We start from the raw sequence: 23,610 nt of genomic DNA on the forward strand, positions 1-23,610 counted from the left end.
ATCGCTAATACACTTGTAACCATATTGTGTGTACAATTGTAGATACATATTACCCGTCCACTCCCTGGAGTCTAATATACTCTGTATCTTTAGGTATTTAAATAAAAGTCAACAAACAATTTGTAAATTTTCGGGTAGTTATAACATTTATTGGTTAACCAACCAAATACAAAACCACCTGGATCTGACTTTAACCTACATCATTTGATCATGTAAAGTTTCCATCTACCCTCAACTGGCTTAAGAAGCTATTTGAGAGCATTGACATATATCTAAGAACGGGCCTTACGGGCACTAAGAATAGTGCTAGTTCAGTGGTGTCACTCACAAATTCGAGCCAATCGTGCAGTCCAACGCAACTAGTTGCGACCAATCGCGCGCGTCATGATAACTCATCAACCAATCACGTTGAGGCGTTAGATTGTACGATTGGTTGCGAGTGTGCGTGACACCGCTGTTCTTGTCCCATTCTTATTGCCCGTAAGGCCCGTCCTTAGACATAAGTCTATGTTTGAGGGTAGATTTTATTTACTTTTATTTAAATACATAATTATCAAAGTCGTAGTGCTGTGTAATACAATAGGCCTGTGTCGTAAATTTCAAAAATGGCTTATTTCGATAGTTTAGTACCTGTATTACCCCAAAAAAATAATATTTCATGATAAAAATTATATTTAAAACACATATTTTAAGTTTGAAAAAAATATTTTTAAACTAACGTAAAAACACAAGAAAGTGTCATGGCGTCGTGAATGACGTCACATAGTTGCAAGCGATTGTGTTCACTTACGGCGAAAGTTTGTTTTGTTTAAATAAAAATGGAAACTTCGTATTTTAAAAACTGTATAGTGCCCCAGTGTATAAATACAAGTATAAAAACTCGGACTAAATTATTCATACGTGTTCCGGTCAAGGAAAAAATGCGAAGAAAGTGGTTAAAACTGGCAAGGAGGAAAGATGCTCATTGTTTATCAACAACATCGAGAATTTATTTTTGTGAAGATCATTTCGATGTAAGTATTATTAAAAAAAGTAGTGACTTCATATTCAACTCGTAAATCTTAAGAAAAACCAAAGCTTTTTTTGTTGCCCTGGGAGCAAACAAACAATTATTTTCTAATTCTTACTTTCGAAATAGGCAATTAAAAACCCACTATTCCACAAACTTGCGATAGGGCTTAAGACACTAAGACAAAGTAGTGTCTTTCTTTACAATATCATCTCTCTATATTTACATTGTAATTCTAACCTCAAAATCAATTAATTTGCAATTGGTATACATTCCTTCAAATAATAATTGACTGCGTGCTAAAGTGAAATATACGTGAAAATGATAATAAGCAGTATTTTAGTATTGTTTATACTTACTTACATAGAAGTTTTAACATTACGAAATTCCGATGAACAAAAGTCAGTGTTCGACGCGAAAAATCGGCCTAGCATAACAGCGTCAATTTTGGGTAAATTATTGCTGTTCGCTTTGATAAATCCAGGTTCCATGGCAGTTTATGCTAGTATTATCCGATATGGGTGGAAATAACACTCTCAACTTGTCGAAAAATGATAATAATAGAAAAAAAACGAAGTGACTTGTGCTGTTGTATGAAAATCATAACCAAACGTCAACAACAACAATGGCGCATATCACCATGTGACGTAATACGTTCTAATTGGCGTTCACGGCGGAGGGGCCAGGGGGGTATTTTTTTGATTTTAATTTGTAAAAATAACAATAATCTTATTTTTTTATGAGGAATTATTTCGGTTTTCCTTGATTAAATATTACAATTTACGCCTAGAAACATTCATCCATTGGTTTCATTGTTAGTTGACACAAGCCTATTAAAGACTTGCCTTAAAATCCAAAAAAAAATATTAAATACCTAAAGATACAGAGTATGGTAGCCAAAAACGATATTGAATTTTTAAATTTTGTTTGCTTTGCTGCCCCAGGGAGATGCGAAGAGTTAAGACTGACGTTAGAACGGTCCGGGTCCAGTCCTTTGTTTTCTATGACGATAATCGGTGATGCGAAACCTGATGTGTCGGATCCGCCGGTCGTGACCCGGTCAGTCCTAGCCGAGTCAGTCGAGTTCCTTTTAAAGGAAAAGTTTACGTACGTGTTTGATGCTGTAATGAAGGATGCTCTCAATATAAGTAGGCAGCTGGTTGACGACGGTAAAGTATCCGAAGACCGAGCAGCCGTGGGTGATGATGATGGCCCAGACGGGAGGGGAGGTCAGCATCTGACACCAGGGGACGGGCATGTGCTGTGGACAATACGTGGTTGATGTTAAAGATAAGTGCTTTATTCGTAAACAGAAGAAGAAAATTATACTAAAAGAAACTGCCGCACAATGGCATCAATTCAGCATAGTGGGTATCAATACATTAAAAGACACAAAGCCTGCGCGGTGACCAGAATATTGACTGGACACTGTAAGTTGAACAAACACATGTTTCAAATTGGAAAGAAACACGACGCGACAATATGCAGGTTCTGCCAGGAGTCAGAGGAGACTGCAATGCCCATTCTCTGCTCCTGTGGACCACTAACCTCCTAAGGCCCAGCCATAGAAATGAAAAATCCTAAATTTGCCACTAGAATTTGAACCTATAGTGCAGGGAATACAATTGATTTTATTTTGTTTGAAAATTGAATGAAACAAACCAAATGCAACTCTGTTCCAATTGAATATGATTTAAATTTCATCGAAGTGAATAAGTCCTATTGGTAGGACCTTGGGCCTTACGAGGCTAAAGTAAAAAATAAGTACTTACTTAGGGCGGCACGTATTGCAACCCTATGAGGTACAAAATACGAAAACATGACAAATTTACATTTTATCTTCAGTTGCATATCGTGACCCTGCAATGCTATCCTTAAAGCATTGGCAATAAGGTCGTGTATACATATTTTTGGCACTTTGTCCGTGTCGATATTTAATACATAAACAGCAAGAGCCAGTTTACACATTCGAAATCTATTCTTAATGTAAATAAATAACGTTCTGAGCAAATGTAAACAAATCGTAAGCGTTAACAATTGGCAAGGTGCAAGTAAATACAAACGGTGCACAGTTGCATTGCCAACATTTTGTAGGCGTGGCACAGTTTATGACGTCATCGGCCCAAGGATCAGCCAACCTCGCTTTGAAGTCGCGTGAAAATAGATCAGCGAAAAATATTTACGATGTTAACGCCAACATCGCAAGCAACGTCGCAAAATTTTGCAAATTATTAAAGTATATATGTATGTATGTATAAACTCTTTATTGTACAAAAGACAAAATATAAATATGGCACAGGATAAGCAGTACAAAGGCGAACTTATCCCTTTAGAATACCTATATTATATACAATAATTATTTATTTATAGTCACAAATAAGTTAAATCTGGTCAGATAGCCATAGCTTCTTTAACTTTAAAGTATAGGAATTGTATCTATTCGTTGTAGCTGACAGAAATTAAGCACTCCTATTTTGGAATAAAATTCATTCACTGCTAAGCTAATATGGTAGTGCTACTACGTATCGTGTATAGTTATTTCCCCGTACGAACTGTATCGAAAGAAGTAATTAGCATCATCACGATACAGTTATATTCGGTAGGAGAGCGGTATCTATCGTAGAAAGTCAAAATAAATATATTCCCATTCTTCCTATATAGCTATTGTAAACTTCATTACGAGTAATGCCCCAAGTCCCAACTATGAAACAAGGTACAAATTAAGTTAATACAGAACACACATAGTTTCATGGGTATTTTCTACTTACATACATACTTACATACATATAATCACGCATATTTCCACTTGCTACGATCCTGACATACCTATTTTTTTTTATACTACGTCGGTGGCAAACAAGCATACGGCCCGCCTGATGGTAAGCAGTCTCCGTAGCCTATGTACGCCTGCAACTCCAGAGGAGTTACATGCGCGTTGCCGACCCTAACCCCCTCCCGCCCCTCGTTGAGCTCACGATTCCTTCACTTTTATAACATCCCTCGTAACACGCTCGCATTTAGGGTGCTCTTGACCTGGCCTTTCTTCAGTGTTTCCTATGTATATAAGTATGTATTTATCTATATACCTATCTATATCGTGGTCTAGTACCCATAGTATAAACTTTGCTTAGTTTGGGGCTAAGTCGATCTGTGTAAGATTGTCCCTAAATATTCCGCCGTAATAAAAAGAACGGTCACGTGAAAAATTTGCATTTACTTATGTAACTTATGTTTGACAATGTTATAAGCATTACAAGTATATTATTTGTACAATTGGACGTGCCGTGACACGTGAAAACGTAACAATGAACATTAATTGTATACGGTCTTAATTGAAAGAAAGCTGGTCATATTTAAGAGGTATTCCTAGTTGCGATTTTTCCATGCAAACGCTCTCGACTGATCATCAATATCTTTTTTTGATTTTTTTCCTTTTTTGGATTATTTTGTTTTAAAGATAATTACAGCACCTCGAAAATCGCAAAAACGGTTCAACTGAATTGGCTGCAAAAAAAGACGCAGTATACAAATATGACAACAAATATCCAAAAAAAAAAAAAAACATAGCGGCATAGATTATTTCTTCCTCTTCCCGTTTCCAAAATTTCATAATGATTGGTTGCGTTTTGGAGGAGGAAACAGTCAAAGCGAAAACGCGTTGCGTAAGAATTTTAGTCCGAGCTACAGTTGTCGCACGCACTCCCGCCCACCGCAGCGCGACACAAAAATATCTCCAAAAATTCGATATTTTAAAAAGTTGCTCAGCTAGGAATTGCTCTTAAATTTTTTTCGTCTAGTATCCGCGATTCATCAGAATAATTGCGGAACGATCGCAATCTCGAACGACGTTTATCCTTGAGACACAGACAAATTAAATATTTTCACTCGTGTATTACTCGTATTAATTCGCAGATTGTTCGACGTATGTAATATGTGGCATGTATCCGGTTTATAAATATTTGGGAAAAATATTACAGAGTAGCTGTGGGTGAAGTCTTTCCCAAACCCTACAAAGATGCAACAGCGAATCAGAAGATGCCACAACAAGCCTAATGTAGTACCTATAATAATATAACTTGTAACACTTACCTACTCCTTTCTTCTAATCATTTCTAATACTTACTCCTTTTTTAGCGTTTTCGTCCTGAGGAAGAACTTTCAAGAAGGAGTGCCTCTCGGTGTTTGGACACCGTATGCGGGGATGCTTGGCGGGAGAGTCGTATAAAGGTGACAGTCCATTTCCAACTGCAGCTGCACTACCGTTGCGACATTACTGGTGCGACATTACTGCAGCAGCCGACTGCTGCTGCTTGCGGCGTGCAGTCGCGGGAGCGTTCGTCAGTTGATTGTCAAAGTCAATGAGTTATGAATAATGTCACTGTCAGACGTATAAATAAAATTACTAATTTACTTATTTATATTTTTTACCAGAAGAAGTAAGTGACGATAATGCTATATGGTACACGAAAACGAAGATCAGTTTGCCTTTCTACAAAAGTCACAGTCAGTCGAAGGCAGCTACGCAATATTATTAAAAAAACCAGATATTGATGGTGATGGTTTGTTTGCCGATTAAATGAATAGCAATTTAACTTCAAATTGAATAAATACAACCAAAATACTCGAATTAAATTAACGCAGAGGAGAAATATTTCTTCACTTAAGGTAAGTTAACATTTTGAAATTATCTTCCCCATCATCTTGACTAAATGCGTGACCACCGCACACAGCAACCCGACGAAAGCGGGACTCATGTTGCTCGTGATGGATACGGTGTTCGCACTTGATCCACCTGCATCACGTGATCCAGCCAAATCCAGCTGGCGGTGTCTGCCCGTTTTAGGCGGCCTAGTACCGCCTGGATGTAGAAGTCTGCGATAAACATCCCCTCAAAAAGCCAGGCTCTTTTATCCCGGGTTTACTTTATTTCTGCAAAGGGATTCGTGGGTTTCGGAGATGGCGATGCGACACGTGAGAATAAATTCTCCAATGCAGTCGTTCAGTGTTAGCAAAATTTAATATTACAGATTTATCTTTCTGAGTTTTCATATTAAACCAATTTTACTTTCTTTAGGTACCTAACAGTGAAGAATAAACGAATAAATTGATTTGTAACAGCTATAATTGCGCAATTTAAACTTAATATTGTCCAGTTTCCTATTTCAAACTAAAGCACAAATTTAAATCTTATAATCGCTCTTGTGTTGCAGGTGTCCATGGGCGACGGCACTCGTGGTCGTGGCAGATACATTTTATGACTAGATCATATAAAACTTGACGGGCGAGACAAGAAATCCTTTATGAAGAAAGCTATTTACGTTAGCCAAGGGGCTGATAGAAAGAATATTTAATAAATTAATTGGAATAATAAATATTTTCCTCGTGATGGTGTGATGAAAAAATTTCGTGTTATGCTCTGTAGCAAAGTTTTTTTAACCCTCATGCCTTGAAGCCCCCGCAACTGTCAATACAATTTTACTTTTAAAACGGCTGTCGCTTCTCTCGTGGTTCAATTTTGTAATCTTTCTTACGTTTTCTTGAAAGATTTGACGTGCGGTTCGCAGTTGCGGTCCGATGTACACCAAACATACACCAAACACTAAAAATTACCATGTTACGTGCAGTCGGTCTTGTCATCATTTTACTATGGAATTTGACAATAACACTGACACATTCAGGCCGCTGCAGTACTGTCGGAGCAGTAGTGCAGCTGCGGTCGGAAATACGTTAAAATTACCATATTACGTGCAGTCGGTACTGTCATTGATTTTACTATGGAAATTGACAATTACACCAACGCGTACAGGCCGCTGCAGTAATGTCGGAGCAGTAGTGCAGCTGCGGTCAGAAATGGACTGTCACCTTAAAACAGCGAACCACGCCAGAGATCACATCATGCCGATTATAACTAGCGTATGTAATACTTACTCCTTTCTTGACGTTTTCGTCCTGAGAAAGAACTTTCAAGAGGTAGTTTCTCTCTGTGTCCGAGATGCGGGGATGCTGGGCAGGAGAGTCGTATACAACAGCGAACCACGCCAGAGACCACATCATGCCGATTATAAGTTTATAACTAACGTATGGAATACTTACTCCTTTCTTGGCGTTTTCGTCCTGAGGAAGAACTTTCAAGAGGTAGTTTCTCTCTGTGTCTGAGATGCGGGGATGCTCGGCGGGAGAGTCGTATACAACAGCGAACCACGCTAGGGACCACATCAAGCCGATTATCCCTGGAAATTGTGATAGAATTATTAAACGAATTATTATGTTGTCAGAGTGAAATCTAAATGGATTTTTTCGGGATGGACTGAAAGCCACCAGAAAGATCCTAGAGATGGTGTGACGTGAGCTAAGAAAATAATAGTATTGTATTCTTCTGTATTTATTGCGTTGGGTAAGTTCCTAAGCATGTACAGTTACAGTACAAAGGTACTATTGTAACCTGTACAATCGGAAACATGCAAATAGAAATGGCATATCATTAAAACTATAGCCATGTCGAGCTAGGGGTTGGCTTATTATTATATGGAAAACCTTTTTAGTGGCATTGAGTGGCTAAGGGCACTAAAAAGGTTTTCCATTCGATTGTACAGTCACGTCTGAAAATATCGATACGAAAACAGTGCCAAAAATATGTATACACGAGCTTATAGCCCATATATTAAGGTAGTGTATGCATGTTTTTGGCCCTTTGTCCGTATCAATTTTTTCAGACGTGACCGTATGTTGAATCTTTATTTTGACAAATCAAAATTGAATTTGTCCTGGCAAGTTCTGATTCGTAGGCGGCTAGAGAAAATGATAAAGAATATTTTCTAAATCCATACGAGCACATTTTTTAGTTTACACGTTGAAAATACAGTAACATGAACACCACGGAAAAACACATCAAATTTAAAGTATATTCGTAGGTACCCGAGGCGTGAGTGCCTAGTTACCAACTATACTAAATATACTAAAGGTAGAAGTAGTGGCTTACCAGTGAAGTAGAAGGACGATTCCCAACCTAGATGCGCGATGAGGAACCCGCAGATCGGCATAGTAATAGCCGCACCGAGAGAAGACGCTGCAGAAAGGAACGATAAATTAGTTAATATAATAAGTTTCGGCTAAAGTTAAATGGTTCTTTAATACTTGAATCATTCAGTATTGGCAAATATCTCCGAACTGCGGGCTGAGTTGCCATACGTCAGGATTTCCTGCCATAATCAGGGTTGCGCTAGGAATTTGCGAGTGTCAGGGTTTTAGAAACCTAGAACCATATCATGCCGACGGTGTTTTACGGTGGCAACCTCGAAAAGCTCATTGTGACCGGCAATGTAGATGGAGAAAAGGCCTGAACGTAAACGCAGTTCAATACGTTGGACCAGATCCGCACCGCTCTTGACTCCACAGTTCACATGGCTCTCCACACCGCCAGAGACAGAAACAGATGGAGCAAGATCGTGAGTGAAAGTGATACAAAAGGCCTTCAGCCTTCCGCAATAATTCTGTTTTGCGACTATTAATGGAGATACATATTTATTAAAAATGGAAAATGCTTTATGTGATGAAAGAAATCCTTAAATTATACGATTGGGTTGTTATTGTTTCTGTAACTGTGTTTCTTCTGTAGAAACACATTCCAGGGAGTCCAAAAATAATAGTCTAATTATGGTGGATTATTGCGTCAAATGTCAGTAATATTTAGCTATTACGCAGTTGGACGAAGATGTCCACCCGCACGTTCTTATTACATGTGTGTATCCAGTGTAGGTGAGAATCGCAAGGGCCCAGTCCCTATCGACTATTGATTAAGAGAGAGACCCTTAAGAGGGAAGAATAACTTTGCGATACTAGCGAAATAACGGTACTTTACCTATGAAATTTTATTTCGGGAGAATACGTTTTCCAATAACTAAATCTTAACAAATCACTTTGATTTTGATGTCGATCGCTTCAGCGTAATATATTCTAGGTTTATAGGATTCGCTTTATTATTTATTTTTTTTGTATTACAAATTTTGTAAAAAGGATAACCTATAAACGCTATAAACCTAGTTTTTCATTGTGACAATAACATAGTAAAAGATCATGGAGAATGGATAATATTTAGAAGTGTAAGAACGTTTCTCTTTTTAATATCTATTCTATATATATAGATGAATCTACACATATTTGTAGATTTTTAAAGCCGGTGGGACATATTTTGGAGTGAGTGTATTAATGTTTACTACTTGCATATAATAATAGAGTTACCTACATGGGCTACGTGTCCCATGAAATCATAAATGTTTTTTTTCGTAACCCGTTTTCATTGCTGTTAGGTGTAGTACGGCGCGCTTGCCAAGATCAAGGTCAAAACAAATGCCGATCCGTATCGGTCAATGTCAAACAAAACAAACAAAAGTTTTGTGTCACTCTGTCACTTGTTGTTACGGAGATATTTATTACATTACCAAAACACACAGGCCTTCCAAAAGAGTGGCGTTTGCGCTTCGGTATATTTAGTGGCAATGTTGTCTTAAACCATGCTGGGGCCCTTGGGAACATAAGAATTTGGGTACATAAGAACTTTTAAAAATTTAAGAAAGCGAATTAAAGTAAAAACATTCTACTATGATCTTCTATTAATTATGGGTAGTTAAATATACTGTTATTGTCTGTCCTTCGGCCCCCCTAAGGATGCCCTGGGTACGGGCCCCGTGTGGCCATTTGGTACAGACGGTACTGCTTAGTGGGCCTAATCTATGGTGGCACCATGATGGCCGCTTTATGATGATGATTGCTTTTATCGTGTCATCGTTTTCATTACGTGCTAACTCACAGGAACAATAATATAGCGCTACCGTCGTCGAAAGCACAACCACCCTATACCTAAGTAGGTATAAGAGATTTGTATTAACCTGCCAAAATGTTCTGACATTCGACTCCAACTTTTCAAATCACATTCGTAGTCCATTTAACATTCAAATGTCTTTGAGGTATATAAAAACAAATAAATATAAGCGTCTGAGTTCCAAAAATTGGAATATATTGACAGAATTCAAAGTATTCACTACCTACCTACCTCTAAAATCTACTTAGTATCAGACTTGAGTATGTCCTATATTTTTAATAGAAAATCACAGACATAGATTCAGGTCACCGCGCAAATACATTCTGAGCTAAAAGAAATTATAGGCGACGAGTGAAAAGCCAAACGGTTACATTTTTGTAGACAATTTAGATTTAGAACATGTTCAAAATTTCAAAAGTAGACGAATGCTGACTTCTGAAGCGAAAAGATACGTATGAAATAAATATGTAGATACAGACTATACTTACAGCCCTAATCAAACTTTAAGATACGTTTCTTCAAACAAAAACGTAACGTCACTTTTGACATATCCGATCCATATCGTCTAGACCTTATACAAAGCTAGATTAATATAACTTCATACCTATAGAATAAAATAGAATATAATATTTCAGTATAAGTACACAGTTATACAACGGGTGCGTACCGATCGCTATATATTTTTTTTATATAATATTAGTTGCAATAACGCTCATTTGATATAATTATTGTTCGACATGACAACAAATGATATATTCACATTATGTATAATTATTGTTTTTTATAATATTAATTATATCGAATAACATTTATTATAACGTTATTTGAATATAATGCTTATTTCTAATAATAATCAAATGGTATAACGCTAATTTCATCTAAAACACAGTGAGAATCACTTTTTTTTTTTTATTAGAGATATAATTCCAAATTTAATACCAGAAAAATTGGGTAGGTTAGAACTTTACTGTGAACCCTAAAGAAACGAACTGCTATCACAAAATAAATGTAGGTTAGGTTTAAACTGTGACCCCTCAAGAAACGGATGCAACACTCAGCATAATGCCAGGTCCTACTGAAGGAGTACGTTGACGCTGGTCTTCCCTGGACACCTGTAGGGAGCGTAGTTGCGCGCAGCTACAGTAAAGTTACTAAAATAACTATAACTTTTTACTTTTACTTTAAAAGAGTGCAAAGAAGTTGGTTGCTTAAAAGGTGGTGGTAGGTTGTTCCAGCATTTTGTGGCGTATACAATTCTCTTTGCCTTATATTATATTTGACGTATCTTAAAGTTCGAATCGGGCAGTTATAGTGTTATCTATAAGTAATTAAATCCATTCGAATGCCTAATCTTCAATAAACACCGGAAATGTTGAATTTTGCGGCAAATTTAAATGTTTCCGTGCATATTTAAAACATGACGTTATTATATATTAAATTCTAACTTATTTATATATTTTTACGAAAATAAACTCGGAAAAACGAATGCAGCCATAGTTATCGAGCTCTTAAAAACATCTGAGTATATTTTTTTTAATTTGTCTATTTTGTTCATCAGATTTTGATAAAACTTGGTGGAGAGAGTTCCCTATTCTGTACAATATAGGCCAAATTTCACCGTATGTCCTTAAATAAACTTCTTTTGAAATGTTCCCTAGTCTCAATACAACGTATCTTCAGTTGGAGACCTTCACCATCAACAGCACAACATACAAAGTAGCGCCCAAGTACTTGAGCAATTTGGCGGTATATCAAGGAACTAGCTTAAATTTCACGCTCAATACCAAGGCCGTTTCCTTATTAACTAATTCGCACGCACGCCGAAGGAGATGGAAAGATGCATGAGAATAATCTTCCTTAAATACGCCTAGACCTACTTCGGTGACAAGGTCGGCAATTTTATGATCAGATTAGCTGGTCCTATTGTAGCACAATGGATGACGTTTACAGAGCGATGGTAATGAAAATCGATTGACGCAGTGTCTATATTATTGTGGAATTTCTAGATAGTAAAGTACGTCAGTGACCACTAATATAATTTGTTGTTACTATTATTTAACTATAAATTGTTTCAAAGATTACCGACTTAAGTTAATAAATCATGTTTAGGTACTACGATTTCACCTGCTACGTACTGCTGATGATAACATACTATTGTAAGTTACTCTGTAATAATAAGCTGTGGTTACCAATCATTGGAAAAACATCTTGTCTCTGTATCTATATTAATGTTATGTAAGCTACAGATTATTTTTTTATGATGTATTGTTGTACTGTTGGTGATCATAAAAAAAAACAAAAAAATATTATCAGACCTAATGATATGACCAAACCCCGTTGTTATCAATCACTGACTTTAATAAATAACTCGTATCATTCCGTTATAAATTGTACCACCGAGGGTTACATGGATATTCACATGTTGAATATTTGGGAATTTAGAATAACTTCTTTGTGTATTATTCATAATATTGTTATTTTTAAATGATTGTGAAACTATTGGATATCCATTTTTTAGGGTTCCGTAGCCAAATGGCAAAAAACGGAACCCTTATAGATTCGTCATGTCCGTCTGTCTGTCCGATTCTGTCACAGCCACTTTTTTCCGAAACTATACGAGCTATACTGTTCAAACTTGGTAAGTAGATGTATTCTATGAACCGCATTAGGATGTTTACAAAAAAATAGAAAAAAAACAATAAATTTTGGGGGTTCCCCATACTTAGAACTGAAACTCAAAAAATCTTTTTTCATCATACCCATACGTGTGGGGTATCTATGGATAGGTCTTCAAAAATGATATTAATGTTTCTAATATCATTTTTTTCTAAACTGAATAGTTTGCGCGAGAGAACCTTCCAAAGTGAAAAAAAGTGTGTCCCCCCCCCTGTAACTTCTAAAATAACAGAATGAAAAATCTAAAAAAAATATATGATATACATTGCCATGCAAACTTCCACCGAAAATTGGTTCGAACGAGATCTAGTAAGTAGTTTTTTTTTAATACGTCATAAAAATTAAAAAAAAAAAATTTTTTTCATCAAACCCATACGTGTGGGGTGTCTAAGGATAGGTCTTCAAAAATGATATTTAGGTTTCTAATATCATTTTTTTCTAAACTGAATAGTTTGCGCGAGAGACACTTCCAAAGTGAAAAAAAGTGTGTCCCCCCCCCTGTAACTTCTAAAATAACGGAATGAAAAATCTAAAAAAAATATATGATATACATTACCATGCAAACTTCCAACGAAAATTGGTTTGAACCAGATCTAGTAAGTAGTTTTTTTAATACGTCATGAAATTTAAAAAAAAAATTGTTTTTCATCATACCCATACGTGTGGGGTATCTATGGATAGGTCTTCAAAAATGATATTAATGTTTCTAATATCATTTTTTTCTAAACTGAATAGTTTGCGCGAGAGAACCTTCCAAAGTGAAAAAAAGTGTGTCCCCCCCCCCCCCTGTAACTTCTAAAATAACAGAATGAAAAATCTAAAAAAAATATATGATATACATTACCATGCAAACTTCCACCGAAAATTGTTTTGAACGAGATCTAGTGAGTAGTTTTTTTTTTAATACGTCATAAAATTAAAAAAAAAATTTTTTTCATCAAACATATACGTGTAAGGTATCTATGGATAGGTCTTCAAAAATGATATTTAGGTTCCTATTATCATTTTTTTCTAAACTGAATAGTTTGCGCGAGAGACACTTCCAAAGTGGTAAAATGTGTGTCCAAAGTGGTAAAATGTTGAACAAGATCTAGTAAGATTTTTTTTAATACGTCTTAAATTGTACAGAACCCTTCATGCGCGAGTCCGACTCGCACTTGGCCGCTTTTTTAGTAAAATTATCATCACTTATTAATATTTTACTATTATCCCACAGTAAGATCAATAAGGCTTATGTTGTGGGTACTTGACGACGATACTTAAATACAAAGAAAACATCCATCTCAGGAACAAATATCTGTGATAAACACAAATGCCCTTACAAGAATTCGAACCCAGGACCTTCGAAGGCAGGGTCACTACTCACTACCGTCTATAGGAGGCCGTTTCATGAATTGCAAGATCGATATCGGGGTTTGGATATGATATGAGTCAAAGTTTACAAATAAATATCTGATTCTGAACACGCCGATATCGGTAAACCGTACTATCGTGCTAAGATAAGAAATTTCCGTTATAAATCTGTAAGTAATACGCCACTCAATCGTGATTATTATCGAGCCTTCATTGCATCTTATTATGCATCTATAGAGCTTCTTTGTCGAAAGAGTAAGTGCTTTTTGTGTTGATGGCTGATACAAATATGTATATACAAAATGCAAAACATAGAAAAACTAATTGTAATTATAATTAAGATTTATTTTTTTATAGATAGCCAAAAGTGAATTATTATTCGAATTATTTGCAGGATAAACTTGTCGTCATTTTTGTAGATGGGTATTTAAAATGAGCGATAATAAGAAACCTTGATAGGCTACTTATATCAAGTTAGTTTTACTTATTTCTTTTATCCACATTTCATCATTTCCCTTAGGTAGATATATTATAATTGAAATTATTTCTAATCCCAGTTTTATTTTCTAAACAACTAGCCTGTACCTTTCAACGGAGATATTATATTGTTATTTAAATTCGCAAAACTTCCTCATTGACTTAAGGAAGTTGTGCAATGTATCCGTTACTCCCAGAACATTCTATGGCTTAGAGATATCGCCAGTAATTATTATGCAAAGGACTATTGTCACGAGATGTGTGACATTGTAATGGTGTGTGGGGTTATTTGAAAGTCAGATTGGTCGTAAAATTTTAGGAATGCTTTAGACAGGCGTCCCAACAGCTGTTGTGAGTCATAAATCTGCTAAGAGCATGTCGGGCCGTGCTCAGTGTAGGGTTCCGTAGGTTACTATTCTGTTGGGTTGTTGGGCTGTTAGTAAGTACAAGAATCAGGGAGTAATCCCAGCGCTTTGTAAACCTCTTTTTACTGAGAAGACTTTTTGCAATAACTCATAAACGGCTGGACCGATCATGTTCGCTATAGTTTTAATTGAAAGTATTTGTTAAGCTTTTGTTTTACGATTTTTTTTTTGACCCGTTGATGACCCGTATTCGTTTTAACAGACCTATCCAACAAAACCCTACACCATTGGGTAAAAGCAAAAAAAATAATCTAAGAACGTCATATTGTTTGGGAGGAGCGTATGCTGAGACGCAGACGACGCAGCAGATTTTGGAGCATAGTTAAAGGAAGTTCCAAAGGTACTTTACAAATTCAGCCCTGCCCTGCGCTGCGTGGACCTGCGTCACCTGCGTCTCAGTGTACGCTCAGCCTGAGAGTTCCTAGTTGACTACCAGTTTCTTAAACGAATATAGAATTTAATTATCTACGCAAAGTGCGGTGTGTTTATTCGGTATTCAAAATCGGTAGCTTGGCACTGAAAGTGTTAATCTTATTCTAAAGTAGGTAATCAAGTTAATATTATTCTAAAATAGGATATGGTATGATACCGAGGATGCTGGCAGCATTTCTTCGCTGAATCGCATAATTGTTGATCTTTATTTGTTTTTGCGTTGAGTGAGGAAGCTGTCAGCTATTTTAACCCTGGTGACGTCTACCCGGAAAGACCCTGTCTCGAGTCAATCTGTACAGAAACGAGTAGATATTATAACCAAAACCGCCGATTATATTTCATCCTGAGTAACGCAGACATGCCTAGCCGTCAGCAGCGAAGAATAGTTCCTCTGGCTGGCACTCATAACATAATGCCTACTAACTTTAGTTACCATAGAAAACCCGTTAAATCCACTCATTGCGTTGATATCAGGCAAATTACTTATAAAATGTAAGTCTGTAATTTTAGAGAAATATATCGTTTGTTTAAATTGAAAGAAATGTAAAAAAATATATATATATATATAAATATTATAGGACATTATTACACAAATTGACTAAGTCCCACAATAAGCTCAATAAGGCTTGTGTTGAGGGTATGTAGACAACGATATATATAGTATATAACATCAGCGATTGATGGTATATAAATATTTATAAACACTTAAATACATCATAGAATATTTACTTACTTACTTACATAGAAAACACCCATGACTCAAGAACAAAATATCCATGCTCATCACACGAATAAATGCCCTTACCAGAATTTGAACCCGGGACCATCGGCTTCATAGGCAGGGTCACTACCCACTAGGCCAGACCGGTCGTCTAAATGTAAACAAACGAGACTCGGTCACTCGGCCAATGAGAGCTAGAATGACCGAGTACTTACGACCGAAAATATGAAGTGTAGCGGTACTTAATCTAGAAGGCCGAGTTGCAGTCCCAGGCTATTTCACTTCTTAACGCTTTTGAATGTAATATTTCTATAGAGTACATACTCAGACATTAAACACTTAAGCAATTATAAAATCGATTAAGACAGCAGGTGAGTCAAGCATGTTATCTCATTCTTATCCGTCACACTACGTGCTGTACTGACGTTACACGTGCCTCGACTCAGGGTTTCACTATGTAACGCCAGACTGTGGTAGTAACTATTACCTAATTTAAAATTCTAACTGAAATTCGAGACATTACCCCTTTTCTGCCTAATACGTTTTTCTGCGAATCACACAACGGATATCGTATGATCTAAAAAAATAATATAATAAAAAAAGTCAACCCGCACTGGGAACAAAATCCCGTCGTAACCTTGTAATGTAACCACGTGCGGTTAAAATAGCTCGCAGCTTCTCGGAACACCGCTTAGCAACTGTTGCAGGGTTAAATCGCGCGGTCAACTACAGCCGGCCAATCAGCGCGCGCGAACGCCGTGACGTCAGCGACCACGCCTGCGCGCGCCTCCGCGCCGCCATGCCACTTTCGAACGCGATAACAATTCAAACGCAAGCGCAATTAGACCGTTATTCTTAATGCTTAGACGTAGTTTGCCTCTGGGAAAGCCAGTTTAAATGTGATCTCTAGATTTTTTAAACCACATCGGCGGCCTAGCCTACGCTACGATCGCTTGCAAAATCAAGCAAGTCAAATGAGCGTTGCCAAGTCATTAAACCCTGAACCCCTCTTGAAGAACCTTAAACCTACTGTAGTTCCTCAATTTCTCGGTTGGAAGCTGTTCTCAAAGCCAAATTTTTGTTAGAGGAAATTCAACCTTGTGGTAAAAGGTATTAATTAACTCGTAGATTCCAGCTCTTTGGCACAACAGCGTCTGTGTATCGTAGGTGTTTACAAGATTGGATGAAGCAAATACTCGCTAGCCTTCAACAAATTATAGGAATTACAATCGCTGACGTCGACTTATTGTTATTTCGATAAAGACCCGCGGTCAAGGCAAACATTGTTAGAATTGCGAACTAATTATCAATTGGCGACTTAAATTGTCTTGTTTTCATTTCGCAATGGAATAATTCATGTCATCCTGTTAAGAAATCATTCATCATCTTAATTGATCCGTCGTCGTTTGACTCCTGAGCTCCTGACAATGAATATGCAAAAATTGGGTACTTATACAAACTAATCACCGAATGAAGTCATAGTCGTCTATGATTTAGTGGAGAAACAAAAGGCACAAGCAGAAGAAAAGAACAGATCAGTAAGAGGGTATGTTTATACGGATATTGTTACTTAATTTTTTTGTCCCATATTGTTTTGAAGCATATGATCCGCTAACAATAAATTAACCAGACCTAAATTACAATTATTAAGGTAGTTTTTGTTTCATTACTTACATCTACTAGGCAATAATTATTCCTTACTAATAGTTCTACCTACTAATAACAAGTTTTACAGTTGTACGACGCGACAGTTTCTTGGAATTGACGGGCAGGATTCAATCAGCGTAGTTAATATTAGCAGTTACGCCCACGTCTAATATTAACAACCGGAAACCGCAAGCTGTCCACAGTTGATGGCAGTAATGTTACTCATCTTGCAAACGTAGTTTGATTAGTTGCTAAGTGCGTTGGGATTGTATTTATGACGCATTATTTGTGTGGTTAGCTATTTTCAACACGGAGAAACCGCAGCAGTCTGCGATATTTATATAAACGCAACAAAGCCTGGTGAACGTTCTTGTGCCCGGCATATTAATGTCAATAGATGTCACACTTTTATTGATTATGAAAAGTTTAAAGATGACATGTACTGGGACAGTGCCGAGCACTGGGACCTTAGTTCCTAATTTTTTGGGCAATGTTTTTCAAAAATGCATTTTGATAATTATAGTATAGTTATATCACTTTCTTAGAATGGGGAACTAGTTATTTTACCGATACGCCGAAATCCAAAAATAATACTGGCTAATGATAAGGTACTATAGCTGAAGAATTCTGACTTACCCATCATATTAGACATGAACTTTGATCTGTCCATCGGCGGGATCCACTTAGAAGCCATAGGCAGGATGGCTGGCCATGTAGCTCCCAATAAGAAGCCTAGGAGGACTCGGAGGGCGACAATCCACCCGAAACCAGCAGCGGCGGCGCCTGGACTTAGGAGGGTGAGGATGCTGGCTAGTAGGGTGCTGTAGCCGAACACTCGTCTGTAAACAAATAATTGTATTAGTTTTGAGGCAGTTAACCAACTAAGGTAAACTTTCTAGTGCTTGGTAATGCTCAATGAGACCCTCCTGTCACCTCTATTGGCAATGACATGTACTTGGACAGTGAAGAGCTCTCCTATGAGCGGAATCAACCAATAGCATTGGTTGTAATCCACATCTCTTCTTGGCTCCGCTGGATTGCAACCAATGCTATTGGTCCATTCCTCTCGTCTCCGCTCATCCCCACCTCAGAACAAACAAACTCCTACAAATAATTTTCACCACTGAATTATAAATCTATTATTTTCACAATTTCCAAATTAATTATAATATCAAATTCAATTGGCTATGGGCATTAGACCGTAAATCCATCCTCTGACATAAAACCATCAATAAATTTCAATAAATTCATAAATTATCCTCATTCATTCAAAGTAGGTTACAGCATAGTATCTGTTCATAAAAACATGTTTTAGCTACATTTCTGACGAAAAACTCGCTAACTCATAGTCTGACAATGTCCCTGCTAAAATCCCTTCTTCATTTTGAAAAAAGCGGCCAAGTGCGAGTCGGACTCGCGCATGAAGGGTTCCGTACCATTTAAGACGTATTAAAAAAAATCTACTTACTAGATCTTGTTCAACATTTTACCACTTTGGACACACATTTTACCACTTTGGAAGTGTCTCTCGCGCAAACTATTCAGTTTAGAAAAAAATGATATTAGGAACCTAAATATCATTTTTGAAGACCTATCCATAGATACCCCACTCGTATGGGTTTGATGAATTTTTTTTTTTTTAATTTTATGAGGTATTAAAAAAAAACTACTCACTAGATCTCGTTCAAACCAATTTTCGGTGGAAGTTTGCATGGGAATGTATATCATATATTTTTTTTAGATTTTTCATTCTGTTATTTTAGAAGTTACGGGGGGGGGGGGGGACACATATTTTTTCACTTTGGAAGTGTCTCTCGCACAAACTATTCAGATTAGTAAAAAATGATATTAGAAACCTAAATATCATTTTGAAGACCTATCCATAGATACCCCACACGTATGGGTTTGATGAAAAAAGATTTTTTGAGTTTCAGTTCTAAGTATGGGGAACCCCCAAAATTTATTGTTTTTTTTTCTATTTTTGTGTAAACATCATAATGCGGTTCATAGAATACATCTACTTACCAAGTTTGAACAGTATAGCTCTTATAGTTTCGGAAAAAAGTGGCTGTGACAGAATCGGACAGACAGACGGACATGACGAATCTATAAGGGTTCCGTTTTTTGCCATTTGGCTACGGAACCCTAAAAATGGCATCATCATCATTATGATCCCATTCTTTCTAAATGAAGAAGGGATTTTTGAAGGGGAAGGGAAGGGCATAACAAGTTAGCAACGCCAAATGCTGCGTGCAATCAGTAACCACCCACATCGAGTTCATAAAAACCACGCTAACATTCGCGAGTGACACACGACGCGATAAGCGATGCTGGAATGTTCGACGGGTTTTCAGTAGCATTACCAAACATGATTCAGACATGTGTTCGATCATTATAAGTAACATATTCATATTTAGGGCTCATTTAGACGGCACGCGAACTCGCATGCGATTTTAGTTACATTGCGGACTATTGAGGTTACATCCAATTCAGCCGACCGATCAAATCAAATATCGCAATGCAAGTTCTCGCACCGTGGTCTTAACTACTCTAACTAAAAAGTACCGTTCCTCAGACTCAATTTTCAAGACTTAGCTAATTGTGCGTGAAAGGTGACGAACTCTGTTTATCAGTTACCATGTTAATAATAATGTAACAATAAGCAATCGGCTGCTTTTGTGGGGGGCCATCTTGTGAGGGCGAGTCGCCGTCTGCCGGATATAAAATTGCATATCGTTTTATTAGGCAGGCGTCCGGTTTTTTATCCCATAGCTCAGTTATAACCTAGTTCATTTTAGATTCCATCAACTCTCAATAGTACCTCTTACACCCTGGCGGATGCTGCCTCTGCGTGCAATGACTAGGGTAAGGGCAGCACCCGCTCGGTGTACCCCTTACATTTAATTGAAGTGTCAAAAGGGCCTCTACGGGCTTCGGCCCCGCGCACGCCTCCCAATGGCCCGGAACGCCATTGTTCCGTGATGGGAAAGATATACAAAAAAAAAGAAGCCTATTTCTAAGTGGGGATAAGAAGTAAGGGATTAAGAAAAACGATCCTCGACGTAGACGATTTGACATGTGAAACCAAATTCCCACAATACCTTGAAATAGTTATTTTAATTCTGTCTGACCGTTTGTTACAATGTCACGAAAATTAGTCAGGTAAAAAAAGGAAGGAAGGATTAAGAAAAAGGGTCCTCGACATCTAAGTAATGCCCAGTCCACATCTATTCCAGTGGTATTCCAGTCCAGTGATCGAATCCGCGGGAATGCTACTGGAATAATGTGAACCGGCACTGGAATATTATCATTCCAGAAAGCATTCCAGTCCAGTGAATGTCCATGTTCATGGAATGATGGTCTACTTTTGATTCCAGTTCGCCCAATCCAGCGCCACTGGAATAATGTAGAAGACTCAGCTGTGAAGACAAATTTCCAACGCATTAACATATTTTTTATGAATCTCAGCCCTGGAATTAACATGTTATTTCATAATCATATTTATGTAGTGTGTCAGTTTTTTTTATAACTTTACCTGTTTAAAGATTGATTTTTTCAATGGACTGCCCCACTATAGGAGTCTAGACAACACTTAATAATAAACAAACAACAAGGAAAGTTTATAATTTCCTAAGCTATATTAAATGCCTACAATTACTTAAATTCTCATGGCTGTGTTGATATATTATCGACTTGACTTGAAACTGGAAAATGTAATATATATTACATGTAAAAGTTTGTGTAATTAATTTACACGCTTCATTATCAGAAGATATAGCGGTATTCTATTGTTTAATTATAGTCATTTTCAATGTATCACTTGACACACCTTTTTGTGAGAATGATTCTAACAGCAACACTATTCGCTGCAGCAATTAGTGTAGTTCGTAATTTAATTAACCATATTTGCATGGAGTCTTTCGACCCCCTTCCGCAATGAACGTGTTAACTGATCCGATCAGTTAACTGATGAGAACCTAATCTCTTTGCAATAAGGTTTAAGAATTGTCAATGAACAGTGTGGATGTTATCTCCAAATGTAAGCGCCTTTTTTACACATTCAACAGCGATTCTCGAGCGATTTTTCAAAGCACCTAATCGAGAAGACGATATCTCCTGTCACTTTTGTTGTTCATTTCATACATACTTGGGGCATTCCATAAAAAGGTCTACTTTCTGGGAGACGTGACGGGTACAGCAGCTACCTTAATAACCTGCAGAAATCTGTATTAAATGTATATACCGTTGACTTTAAAGCTGCGTTATCATATATACCAAAAACAATATACATAATGCATATATATACAGAGGATTACTATAGCTAGCTTAAGGAAGGTTGTGCGACGAAGCCGCCAGCTATTCGGTCACCAGTTACGTCAACCAGACGCTTCGCGATTTATGCAAAAAACTTGTGCGCGCTGAGACCCCATGAACCTAGAGGTTAATACCAAACATCAACTTTTTACTAATATCAGAAGTACCCTACGCACTTTTCAGGAATGCCCAATATAACAACCTCGACAAGAAAAAACGAGCCCCAGAGCGTAACATCATAAACGTATTACAAGTCTTACGTTCAATTAATACCTATGACGTTAGCAATGACCATAATATGACCTGAATGCCTGTCAACATGGCAACATAAATCAAACTAGTCAATTAAATCAACGATTACAAACGAAGCATTGTGCGCATCAAATATCTTTATCTCATTGGAATCAATTACAAGTACATATCATAGAAATAAGCTCGTTGACTTTCTGACCAGTCTATTGGTTCTAGAAAGTTCGGCGTAGATGTAGATTCATATGTCATTTCTAGAAACGAACCTTGCCAAGTCTGAATGTAGGGTATGACCTAAATATGCTGACAGTAAATGATAGACATAATCATTGCTCATTGATAGCAGTTTCAAACCTTCAATCGTGAAACTTCGTATCAAAACTTATTAATGGTTTCTGTATATTGTTAATGTATTCTTCAGAGACTTGCGTGGCGTCTATATAAGTAGCTCTTTTGCTGCCCTTTTGCAGGCTGCCTTTCCACTCAGGCCGAGATGAGCGCAGATAAGACGAGATACGCAGGAATCAACCAACAACCAATACCATTGGTTGTATTCTCCGGTCTGCTGGATCACAATAAATACTATTGGTTGATAGGCTTAGTGGCTTGCCGCAGCCTTAAAATGCCTTTAAAAGTGCCCTATTCGCTAATCCAAACCGGTCAAGAGTCACTGACTGTGACTAAACCGTCATGACTGACAGCCCTCGGTAATCGATGATATTCGTAATTGCACTGTCAATGCCAATGCCCCGGCTTCCACGAAACAGATTGGTGGGGCCATAATTCGTATTTCAAGGGTTAACTTCGTTTTGCACACCATGATTTTATTATTCAAGCAAATTTAGACTTTCAGATGACTAAGTAAGGTTGGAATTAGACTTAGATCCTAAGTTGTTGTTAAAAGTTATAAATTAGGTATTTCACGGGCGGTCACCGAACTCGATCTTCGGTTAAATACATTTTTTGTTTAAATGTCTGGGATATAGAAAAAGCTAATTACTGTGGGAAATCACTGTTTTTGCTTGAAAATGCAGAAAAAAAAACTACTTAGTAAAATTTAGTTACCAATAATTTAGAAAAAAATAGCGGTCAAATCGCAGACGGTGTCTAATTGAGAAACTTTTCATTCGATTGTCTACTGAGCAAACTTATAAAAAGTTGGCTACCTACTACTTAGTTTAAAACTGAAATTAGTTAAATTGTGTTTTTTTATGGGATAATCATAAGCAACGTCGGATGAGACACTTATGCGTTGCCGACCTTTGAGAACCCTGAACACCCGCTTCTTCACTTCTTGAAGAACCCCATGTCGTGACCAAATACCTCAGGAGGTAAATCTTTCTACATCATTCACGTTGTTACACGATACCTCGGAACCAAGTTCGAAATCCCGAATACAATCGATCAGCTAATGTATTCCTTGACGTAATTATAATATGCAATTGGGTGGTCTAACAATCGGACCGTGTCATTAAACAATAGACCCGCA

General features: G+C 37.2%; 1 protein-coding gene across 2 annotated transcripts in view; it reads right to left on the reverse strand.

Moving 5' to 3' along the window:
* The window catches only part of LOC133526097 (sialin), a 75,716-nt gene that overhangs the window by 24,145 nt on the left and 27,961 nt on the right, over positions 1–23,610 (reverse strand). For both annotated transcript variants that reach the window (XM_061862554.1, XM_061862555.1), the window contains 4 exons: positions 18,195–18,397; positions 7,989–8,075; positions 7,103–7,239; positions 2,121–2,270 (listed from right to left, as the gene is read on the reverse strand). In XM_061862554.1, the coding sequence (XP_061718538.1) occupies positions 2,121–2,270; positions 7,103–7,239; positions 7,989–8,075; positions 18,195–18,397 (577 nt within the window). The remainder of the gene's footprint in view (positions 1–2,120; positions 2,271–7,102; positions 7,240–7,988; positions 8,076–18,194; positions 18,398–23,610) is intronic.

Source organism: Cydia pomonella, chromosome 16 (assembly GCF_033807575.1).
Source record: "Cydia pomonella isolate Wapato2018A chromosome 16, ilCydPomo1, whole genome shotgun sequence".
Classification (NCBI taxonomy): Eukaryota; Metazoa; Arthropoda; class Insecta; order Lepidoptera; family Tortricidae; genus Cydia; species Cydia pomonella.